The 12,058-nt window shown below is 34.8% G+C and overlaps 1 protein-coding gene across 24 annotated transcripts in view; it reads left to right on the top strand.

Annotated features, from left to right (window-relative positions):
- Window positions 1–12,058, top strand: part of LOC310735351 (CLIP-associating protein 1-A-like) — a 65,243-nt gene that overhangs the window by 39,200 nt on the left and 13,985 nt on the right. For 12 of the 24 annotated variants that reach the window (XM_083558005.1, XM_083558023.1, XM_083558026.1 and 9 more), the window contains 11 exons: window positions 726–833; window positions 1,433–1,471; window positions 1,765–1,908; window positions 3,242–3,349; window positions 4,659–4,718; window positions 7,366–7,469; window positions 7,627–7,650; window positions 8,469–8,713; window positions 10,272–10,335; window positions 10,575–10,738; window positions 11,035–11,113. In XM_083558005.1, coding sequence (XP_083414131.1) covers window positions 726–833; window positions 1,433–1,471; window positions 1,765–1,908; window positions 3,242–3,349; window positions 4,659–4,718; window positions 7,366–7,469; window positions 7,627–7,650; window positions 8,469–8,713; window positions 10,272–10,335; window positions 10,575–10,738; window positions 11,035–11,113 — 1,139 coding nt within the window. The remainder of the gene's footprint in view (window positions 1–725; window positions 834–1,432; window positions 1,472–1,764; window positions 1,909–3,241; window positions 3,350–4,658; window positions 4,719–7,365; window positions 7,470–7,626; window positions 7,651–8,468; window positions 8,714–10,271; window positions 10,336–10,574; window positions 10,739–11,034; window positions 11,114–12,058) is intronic. The other 12 variants (XM_083558006.1, XM_083558024.1, XM_083558014.1 and 9 more) reach the window with 4 other exon arrangements.

Below are 12,058 nucleotides of genomic sequence, written 5' to 3'. Positions count from 1 at the left end.
GAATGCTGATTCAGTTAAAAGTGTGTGGTTTATTTTGTAGTATGTGGGACATAAATCATGATTAATTTTGGAGGAGGAAATACTAGACATTTATTATATAAATCAAAACAATTTAAATTCCACTGTAACTCAATGAATCTTTAGTTTGTCTAAGATCCAACATGATTATAAATGCCAGGCCACTGGCAAAAATTCCTCTTCGCTCTAAAAAGAACAAATATTTACAATTTGAAACTTGAATCAATGTAATCATTCCATCGAGCTCATTTAATCTCTTGTTTGAAAATAGGAAGAATATGGTTTAACAGTCCCTAAGAAGGAAGGGAATTATATAGAGAAACCATAAAGAAGCCATGGATAACGTTTCGCTCAATGCTACCACCACCACACTTTACTGTGGGCATTGGTTTTTATTTACATTTACCAAATAGGCTGCATTTTATGTTTACAGTTACTGACATATCTGTAAAATTGTGTAAACCTTTTTTCCCAGTCCACCAATGGAAAATGCAACTAAAATATTAAAATATCTTTTAGCTTGTGGATGTTCTCTTGACATCCTGAGTGTATCCATAATTGCATGCATTAATTGCTAGGCTACACTGTGTGTTTCTGTGTAGAAGTTGATTCCATTGTCTATGTATTTTTCATTATAAAATCTAAAGTACATTTATGAAACTTGTTTGTTGAAACTTATGTCACATTAATCACTGGTATATCTCTAGGTCGTGTACGCACACGGAGGCAGAGTTCTGGCAGCAGTGTTGGAGGTGGATCCTCTGTTAAAGACAGTCGGGGGCGGAGCCGAGCGAAAGTGGTGTCGCAGTCACAGCGTAAGTTACCTGTCAGACACACTCCCTTTCTTAGACGTTCCATTTGTTCCTTGGAAAAATTCCTATTTGTCATCAGGGTTACAAGAGAAGTTTTGACAGGGCAAAGCAACTGATACATTATGGGATAGATTCTAGTGTATTTCTTGATTTTTTTTTTTTCTAAACTGGCATTATTTATGAACGACTATGTGTTAGGAAAAGTCATAACATCAGCATGATTGGTATTGTTTGCCCATGGCAACAATCAGGGATGTTTCATGTCAGGAATAAAACACAACGAGGTCTGCTGCTATAAGGAATTAATCATTGACGTGAAGTGGAAATAATGTTAACACCCATGATGTTGATTATTTTCTTATAACAGTATGTCACAACGTCTTTTATTCTTCTTATACCACAGCAATTTTTTTTTACGATTAAAGAACATTTATTTTTTATCTGTTAATATACATTTAACATTATGAAACATTCAGCAGCATTCAGCAGTGCTGTGGTACAAGCAAATCTAATGACATGCCCAATGCATGTTGGGTAATGCAGTTTCACGGTCATTATATAACTGGATGCCCTTCACTGTTCATGTGCTTCTCATATATAAGGATCCAGATCAGCAAACCAAGCAGGTGGTAAGACTCACGGTACAGCTGACTTTCTTACCACTACAGCATGAGATATTCCCCCTTTAACCATTTATACCCCCTTTCTCCGTCACCCATATGTACAATTCCTCCCTTTTAAGTTTTTATGTAATGTGATGTTGATGAACGTTGTTGATTTTGTTCAGTTTTTGTTTACGTGATTATGACATCCTGTGTACTGGTGTTCCTGCATGTGATACTGTATTATACTGTATGTGCTATTATACTATACTACTATGAGATGTTCAGGATAAATTTGACTAAAGTCTCACTCTGTGTGTATGTGTGTGTAGCTGGGAGTCGTTCCAGTTCTCCTGGGAAGCTTATTGGTCAGTCCTATGGCAAAGTGTCCTCTGTGACCCCATCCGAGAAGCGCAGTAGGATCCCACGCAGTCAGGGCTGCAGCCGAGAGAGCAGCCCCGGTCGCTCGGGCCAGGGTGAGAGAAACACTACACACACACACACACACACACACACACACACACACACACACACACACACACACAGATTTAATTTTAATGACAAAGCCGTCATAGTATTTTGTGTTCAATTTACACCAGTGAAGCATGCATGGATGAACCACTTTAATAGAAAATCCTGCTTGGTGCTTATCCACAGTTGACAATTTTCATCTGTGGATAAAGAAGAGGTCCTGTTAAAATTTCATCTATCAAGCTTTCTGGTGCTGAGAATATGTTTTTGGCTCCCAAAGATTTTTGAGCCAAAACATTTTTTGACAGAACAGTAAATCCTTGTGAAAATTACTTAAATCTTTCATATTTAATTTAATATCACAACTAAAAAAAAAAATCGGTGTAAACAAGTACAGGCTGTGAAATGTTCCTCTTTAAGTAAAGTTATTTGAAGTATCATATGTGATTTTTTGAATGGCTTGGCTTTTTAACCAGTGAAAATGTTGTCTAATGATGAAACATTAAATCACTGTAAAACACACCATCATTACATTGTATTCACAATAAATATTTTTCTAGAACCTGTTGAAGGCATTACTGAATATATTCTGGGTTGTAGATTCCTTGTAATTGTGAAACCTTTGCTTCCTCATACTCATGTGTTATTAATTTAAATATTAACTAATATAGTTTTCTTTTGACTTGCTTGTATTTGCATTTACTTAAATTTTTTTTTATTTTTTTTGGTTTGTCATGAACTATGAGTGACACAGATGCAAGTATTTAATAAAATGCGTGTGTGTGCAAACCTGTAACATAGAAATGATTTAATGTAGTTTGTGACCTTAGTCCTGACATTGTTAAACTTTGTTAAGGTGTATAACTAGACAAAAATTTTATTTCAGGGAAAAATTACACCAACTTCATTTGAATATTACAAGTTCATGTTAAGAGATAAATGTAAAGATAAATGTGATGATGTGTGTCAGTGAAACATATTCATTCAGCCTTTGAGTTCCTCTGAGGGAGCTGTTCTTTTCTGCTTCAATTCCATCAAAATGGACCCCTTTTTTGTAATGGAATTATGAATCATTACAGTTTACAGGTGTTAGAAGTGTGTTCAGTAGGAGAAGATTGTAAATATGAGTCTAAGGATGAGTATAGGACTGTCTTTATGATTGCAGAAGCAGGTAGAGGTACAAATCTACAGCATATCACTCTTCACTATTCTTACCATCCCTATTCCTGTCTTGAAAATACCTAACCTCCTGTCTCCTTGTTTGTCCTGCCTTACCTGTTTCACTTTCCTCTCTTATGCTGCTCGTATATGTGTGTGTGTGTGTATGGGGGCTGGTAGTGCGGGGTAGTCGCATCCCACGTCCCAGTATGAGTCAGGGTTGCAGTCGTGACACAAGCAGGGAAAGCAGCAGAGACACAAGTCCTGCACGGGGTTTTACTCCCCTTGGTGAGTCTCTCACACACACACACACACACGCACACATGCACATATATCGTAATTTCCGGACTATTAAACGCACCCAAATATAACCCGCACCCACTGAATTTGACAAAGATTTTTATTTTGAACATAAATACGCCGCACCTGTCTATAAGCCGCACCTACACTGTCTACACTGAAACTAATAAACTTTACACAGGCTTTACCTGAAGACAGTGTCTGTTACACGGCTTGTATCTAAACAGTAGCCTACCAAGAAAGTCATTGTTCACTATCTTCCTCCTTCCTTTCACAACTACTTCTTTGTTTATCTTTTGGCATCGCCGTGCGTTTAAAAATCACCATCGGTGAAGCTTTTCTCCCGATGCCTTGCAGCTCAGAACACAGGTGAAGTGCGTTTTTTCATGCCCAGTTGTTTTCAGAGTGACGAATGATTCGCATTTCCTGTAGACAGTCCGAGTGAGCGGCAGGTCAAACTACAAAGGAACCTCATCCATATTTGTGATGTGGTGCGGCCTGATTCAGTGGGAGCGCATCTGATTTAATATAAAGAGTTTCATTGGTTCACCTGAACCCGTTCCGCAATTTCATTGGTCTAATGGTATGGGGCTCAGTTTTTTGCCTTGGAGCTTTTGACCCAGGAAAAACCCCAGGGAAAAAAATCCATATATTAGCCGTTTCATTGTTTAAGCCGCAGGGTTCAAAGCGTGGGGAAAAAAGTAGCGGCTTATAGTCCGGAAAATCTGGTGTGTGTATATATATATATAAATGTGAATAAACATTTGCACACACAAGACAAAAGTGAAGTCTCGTCCTCCTAGTTTTATCATACTTAAATTTAAATGTAAAAGTTTAACATTAAAAAGAGGCATAAATATCACAAAGATACAATTTCAGGGCAGCTATAACCTATAAATATCCACAGTATCCATCTAACTATAAATTAATTTTATTATGAATGTTATTGTCTATAATTAAAAAAATGAACAATTGTCAGATTGAGGTGGTGTATAAGGGAAAAAAACACAAACCGTCTTGACGTTTTTATGCCACATCATGATTTATTACTTACTAGGAGCAGCTATTCTTCCTCTGTCTCTTCTCATTCACTTCTTCAGCTTCCTTTTCTCTATCTGCACGCTGCAACTTTATAACATTCTTATAATGTGTAACTAAACTTCATAGAACTGTTCTGCTTTTTTACTCTTGTATTTCCAGAATGCATGATTGTATGTACATGATTGTTCAAAACAATCAAATGCAATATAAGATGGGTTTTTAAATCTGAACTGTATTTGGTTCTCCTGTTGACCAGTGTCTCGGCGTCACTCACGCTCCACCAGTGCCCTGACAAGCGGTGACGCCCTGCAAACAGGTGAACGCTGGCAAGAGGGCCTCTGAACCCACAGGGGGTGCCAGAGAGCACAAATTCACACATTTCACACTTACATCTCTATTCAACTGTCAGTTATTTAGGGTAGGCAAGGGTTCAGGACATAGAAATAAGTTAAACAATAAATTGTACAAAAACAATGTTTTTTTTTTACGGAATATAAATTGCAGGCTCTATCATGCACAGAGTAATAGGGAAGCACAGCTGTAATTCATATTGTGTTTAGATAACAGTAAAATGATTACACTTTCTAAAACAGTTGCTGTACTTATCTTTCTATTTATAAAATTGTAGTAAAATTTGTAATACATATATCTTATGAATTTTATCTTTAATTTAAAAAATTTAATTTAATTATTTGAATAATTAAATCTATGAATCCATACTCTTCTAATTATGCAATTATCATAAAGGCTGTCAGTTAGGGGAAGTGTGAAGTGTCTGATTTATTTAATTTTGCATTTCTGTGTGTTTTGTGCTTAATTTGTTTACTGTTGTTCATATTGTCATCATGGAATTTAGTTAAATAAGTTTTTTTTAAATGTGTCAATTGATATGTCACCTTTTTATTGTTTTTGGTTATATGATTTACTTTTTTTTTTTTTTTTTTAAGCTTTAAAGAAGAGGTTTTGTCAATTTGCTAAACAGTCGATTTTACGCAAAAAATCTTAACAAATGTAGTTAGATTACTTTGCTTTTACTAGTTTTTTTGATAGCTTTTGCATATAGTGCCCTCCACTAATATTGCAACCCTTCGTAAATATGAGAAATTATGGCTGTGAAAAATCTTTATAGTTTATCATTTTAAACATTTGTTTAAACATCTAACAAACATCTAAACATCTAACAATTGTGAAGATATTTCAGTTTAATATAAAAAAGAGCCGTGTGGTCAAGTCAAGTCAAGTCAAGTCAAGTTTATTTGTATAGCGCTTTTCACAACAGACATTGTCTCAAAGCAGCTTTACAGAAAACAACAGTGAAGGTGAATGGTGTGCGTTTGTCCCTGATGAGCAGCCATGGCGACAGTGGCAAGGAAAAACTACCTTAGATGGTATGAGGAAGAAACCTTGAGAGGAACCAGACTCAAAGGGGAACCCATCCTCATTTGGGTGACATCAAGAGTTTGGTCATAAATCTTTCAACAATACAGAACAATTTGTGATCATCATAGATCCAGCATCAGCTTCTCCAAAAATTGTGTGGCACAAGTATTGCAATAATGTTTTAGCTTTAGTCGATATTTTGTGCTGCATTTCTTTGCCATGAAAACAGATCTGAGTCTTTTTAGTGCCTCAAGGTAACGGATCCTTTCCAGATTTTTCACATTTCATGATCCAAACATGTGGACTCCAGTTCATTCCACATGTTTTCTGTGGGGTTCAAGTCAGGGGCCTGAAATGTCTATGACAGGAATTTGCCAAGGTGCCAGTTAGAGATGGCTCGATACCATAATTTTGGCTTCGGGACGATACCAGAATGTAATACCTCAGTATCTCTAATAAATCGGTACCATAAGTTACAAATAATCAGCCTCAAAAGATACGTAAATTTATACAAAAAAACCAAAAGTAATAATAAAAATAGATTAATATCTTAATACTTTTGTATTAAACTGTTATTAGAAACCTACAGGAAGGATAGGTTTCCTTTTGATGTTGGAAAAATAAATACTGTATATAACTGAAGTAATACAATAAAAATATATTCAAATATATCTTATCTTTTCAGTGCAAACACTGCAAAATGTCTCAAAATGTAACAAAATACCTACAGGTTACATTTTGACTTTGAAGAAAAAAATTGAACTGAAGTAGCACAATTAATGCATGTGCATATCTTTTCAGTCGTTTAACGGTTTTGCAGCAAATTGGGAAGCACTGCCGCTTACAGGTGAATTTCGGAACAGCAGCGTATGAAATACAGAATTCAGCAAAATGATTGTATTTTGCCATTTGAAATATAATATATACGTTTTTACCCTTAGTATTGGTATACCGCTCATCCCTAGTACCAGTATTAGTGTAGAGCCCTGCATTTGCCAGATGAATGCAGCATTGGTGTTGCATCAAAATATCGTTACAATATTCACAGTCTTATTAAATGTTTTATTATTCCAAAAAACTACATTTCCATACATACTGATAACTATGATTTTACAGTTTAGTGTTAAATATTATCGCAGCTCTCTCAGCTTTTTTTTGTTAGGTCCTGCATGATCCCAGTCTGGATACTTTAATGCTTCAATTATTATATCAGAAGGAACAGATACACTGACTATAGTACAGTACATTACAGTTGCATGTATTTATATATTTTTTTCCCCTTTGTTATTGTGGTTATTATTGAAATTTTTTATTTGTATTTTTTTTTATGTTACATGCATAAAGCATTGCATTTTTTGTGGTTATTTTGTAATTATATTAAGTTTTCTTTTAAATGAATGTTTCTATTTTATGCTGTATTGTTTTTATGTTGGCTTGTTTTGGGTTGGAGAGGCTTGTCTCATGTTTATGTTTGTATGATATTTCAAAGAGAGATTATTTAGCTTTTTAACGGTTGTTGATAAGTATTTAATTAACATAATTTTGGCTTTCACATTTTTCTTTGTCACTGCTCATTCACTTAGATCGTTTTGGGCTGATCCATCAGGCACGAATCTCAGCCTCGGTCAACGCCATGCGCATTCTAAACACAGGCATGGAAGTGGAGGCAGCAGTGGCTGATGCTCTGGTGAGATTGCTCAGCTTTGTTTTTTATGAAACAAACACATAAATCATGACTGACCTCTATTGCTTAACACCAGAAGTGTGTGGAAATGATGAAGGCAAAAACCCTGACATGTAGTTGTGTTTGCTTTTTCTTCTTCTGCTGTCTTAAATATCATCAGCTATTAGGAGACTCCAGAAATCAGGTTGGGTTTTTTTTATTGACATATAAACTGTACCTTCTCTTCATCATCTCAAGAGTCCATCACATACAGACATCACAAACAACAGTCACTAGCAGTAGTTTGTAATGGAGCAATTATGCAGGGAATAAAATGTGCATGCTGTTATAGGAAAATGATCAACAATGCGTTGGGGGTGATTACTGTTACTATGCCATTTGGACTATTTTCTTTTAACAGCATGCTTAGAGGTGTTTTATTTCTCTTATACCACAGCAATTTGCTAAAGATTTTTTTTATATGTTAAAGAACCACATGTACTTTTTAATCTGTTTGTAGGTACAGTTCATCAGTGAAGCAATTTAGCTTTTTTAGCACTTACATTGTATGAGGTAGGAATACTTTGTTTTCTCGTTTTGAGTTAAAATGACAGAAAAAAAAGCATATCTTGCTTTAGAAATGTTACAAAATTAAAAGTGTACAAAATATAAAATATAAATATAAATATATAAAATGATTTACATTACAGTTGGCACTGCTGTCAGAGCTGCTGTAACTCGTGCGAAAATAGTCCACACCATTTATACCAAACACATCTGGGAAATTGACAATGCTGTGGTATAATTCCATATTGTCTCAAAATAGAGTTTTTAGAATCCCTGTAGTGTGATAACATCTTTCACACCTACATGACAGCAGTCATTAACCCACTGCATGCCCTTTTCCATCAACAGTAGATTCTCAGAAAGGTAGTTCATGCGTAGTACTGCATTAACCTCAAATAACAGCATTATTAAGCAAATGAGTCTCGCTGTGCTTTGTGTTTTTAATCGGATTGTTAGCGGAGGCCAGTGCGGCGCTGGTACGAGTCTCCTGGTATGTACTCGGACGATGATGCCAACAGCGACGCCTCTAGTGCCTGTTCAGAGCTTTCCTATAGCTCTCGTAACGGAGGAGTGCCGCACTACATGCGTCAGACGGAGGACGTCGCTGAGATCCTAAACCACTGTGCCAGTTCCAATTGGTCTGAGAGGAAAGAAGGCCTGGTGGGTCTCCAGAACCTTCTGAAGAGCCAAAGAACCCTCAGGTAGGCTCATCTAAACAGTAAAACAGCCTTGGAAATGTATTTTTTTTTTTTTTTTTTGGAAATGATTGTCACGTTTTCTTTATGGGTTAGTGTTGAGAATTAAAGCTTTAAGCAATGGATCCCAATTATCTGAAACAATTACCTCATTTATGACCTTCATTATATCTCTAAAGGAAATATCCATGCTCTATTACAAATATAAATGCACCCATGAGCAAAAGAGTTTAAAATCTGAGTAAGTGGTATCATTTAGCAACCATAGATTTATACAAATGCAAGCGTAATTAATATATAATTAGCTTTTTTGCATCTTGTTTTTAGTTATAGTAGTTCTAGTTATCCCTCAGAGTCAAGTCAAGAAGTTTTTATTGTCATTTCAACTATATATTGCTGAAGCAGTACCCAGTGAAATTAGACAACATTTCTCCAGAACCCTGGTACTACATTAAACAACATAGAGCTACATCACACAGCATAGAACAAAATAGCAGCAGCAGTAAACCTAGTGTATATTGTGTTATACAGAGAAATGTGCAAAAGAGAACTGTAAAAAAGAGTGTACTTGTAAATATATACACAAAATATAAACACAAAAAGTTGTGCCAAACAGCAACAGCAGCAATCAAGTAGATGTTCAAAACAGCAGGTAAACAGTTATATAGTTATAATAAAGTAATTATATCAAAATGTTGCAAAATGTATGGTTTAGCTGTAACATTTTGGCTGTTTGACCTCAGTGCTACAGGAGACACCTGAAAACTTGTGGAAGTTTTCAGACATATATAAACTACATTTGCTCAATCAAACAGCAAAAAACAGCAAAGGGGGAAGGGAGGTTTTGTGGTCACTTTTGTTTTTTACTGATTTGCTCTAGGTGACCGTTGACATTAACTTGTGAAGTCAATAGAAAAAAGCTATCTATCAATAATAAATAGTCTTAATAAATAGTCAATAAAGAGTTTAGTAAATAATAATAGTGCTCAAATGCTCTAAAACCATTTAATATCTTTATATGTCATATCTTATTACAATGTTTTAATGTATTATGTATTTATAACAAATACTATGAATTATTATTATATGCTACTTTTTTCAAACAGGTAAATAGGCAGAGCTCTTTTTTACTCCTCACTTGTTTTAAGTAAAATCTTTATTAAAAGATCATCTTGAATCCAAAGTCAACATATTCGTAAATAGTAAAGTAAATAAAAATTGCATGCAAACAGATGATTACATTGCCAAACAATATAATTTTTAGCAAGTAATTAATCCATTAATAATTAAACAGCATTAGGTCTATAGCTGATGAATATTTATTTGGGGTAATGTATTTGGGATGATTAAAATTGCATACATAAAAGTTTGTTTTTTATTATTATTTTAATTTAATAGATTTAAAATATATATCTGGCATATACAAAGTTATTCAGTGTTCATGATCTTTCAAAATAATACAGATGACCAAAGTACAGTATATGCATTTCTGTATAGTATAATAATAAAAAGGTAGTTCTCTCTGAATCATTATCTTTATACTATTATCTTTTTTGTCTTTCAGCCGTGTGGAACTCAAGAGGTTGTGTGAGATTTTCACTAGGATGTTTGCTGACCCTCACAGCAAGGTGAGTCACATAAATTGAAACATAATGTGACTCATGACTTGAGTTTAAAATGTATAAATCTCTTGTAATATGTGGTGTTACAGATTTTTTTTTTTGTATTTTGTTGCATGGCTTTTCCTTGGTGTGGATTGCTTCAACAGAGAGTATGTATTTTCCTCCTGGGGTTTGCTTTATTTAGTTGCTGATTTATGTAATATAAACCTTTGTGTGGTAAATGCTGAAAACTGTTGTGCTATCAGGTGTTCAGCATGTTCCTGGAAACGTTGGTGGACTTCATCGTGCTGCATAGGGAGGATTTGCAGGACTGGCTGTTTGTGCTCCTGACACAGCTGTTAAAGAAGATGGGTGCTGATCTGCTGGGCTCAGTGCAGGCTAAAGTGCAGAAAGCCCTCGATGTCACAAGGTGTGAACTCTACTATTCTATATATATATATATATATATATATATATATATATATATATATATATATATATATATATATATATATATATATATATATATATGCATGGTTTATTTATATTATATTTTTAACTATTTTGATTTATTTGTGCATAGTATAAATCTTAGTAAATGTTATTTTATTATTTATTTATTTATATATACTTACTTCATATTTATTGCATGTTTTTATTGCATTATTTCAAGGCCTGTTACTTTCAGTGGTTGTCTGTCTACTTTGACCTCTCTTTATATTACAGGGATTCTTTTTCCTATGATCAGCAGTTCAACATCTTAATGCGCTTTATTGTTGATCAGACACAAACTCCAAATCTTAAGGTTGGTAGACCTATTCAGAGTTTTAATGTTTAAAGCCGATGTAAAGTCTCTGACAGAAACACACTTGTCAACATAACACAGTCATTGCTTTGCTTTGTGTTATACCCAAGATTACCCTTAAGCCATGGTCACACTGCGCTTTTCACTCCATTGACTCCCATTCAGTGCATGCAAAATGTGGAAACGCACGCAGAGTACAACAAAGTTTCTCATGTTTTGTGGACTCTGAGCTGCTAATTATCACATTAACTCACAGCTTGATCTCTTTAAAAAAAATATGAGATGAAGAAGCACTGATTATAATGGTGTCACAGGGTGCCATTTGATACAACACATTTTAATATTGTCATATCTGGTTGCCACTCATTTTTACCACAGGCATTCCAAAAAGCATTGATGTGCAGTGTGATCAAGGGCAGGTGAGGTGCTGGACGGACAGTGCTAGATATACACATATATGAACCTTAAAGAGATCATAGCTTTGTTTGATTAGGCGACCTTATTTTAACTATTTATTGTTAAATTCTTTATGCACACAGAGCATATTTGAGTCATGTTTTATTCCCTGGTGTTTTGTTTTTGGTGCGGCCTGTGAATAGGATGCCATATTTACCGATTTCTTTTATTATTTGGTGGAAAGATGAGAAGAATCAAGGAAGAACTTGTTAAATTTCAAATTAAAATTTTTTAAATACAGTTCAGATATTCACTCACTTAACAGATGAAAATGTATATTGCATAGGCTTACCTTTATTTACAAATAAAATGTGTATGCCTATCCTTCTAGACAAAGAAGCTTGTTACTTTCGTGTGGTAGTAGGAAGGTAGGAGTAAACTATTTCCTTTCCACTAACTGTGAAATTTTAGCTAACAGAAGAAAGAATGGGAGTGTGATCAGTATTTGGGTTCTCACACGCCCTCATCATTGTGACAGGAGTAATGGCT

This window comes from Silurus aristotelis (assembly GCF_946808225.1).
Source record: "Silurus aristotelis genome assembly, chromosome: 13".
Taxonomy (NCBI): Eukaryota; Metazoa; Chordata; class Actinopteri; order Siluriformes; family Siluridae; genus Silurus; species Silurus aristotelis.
Note: the sequence above shows the minus strand (reverse complement) of the source record. Positions and strands in the feature narration are given on the sequence as shown.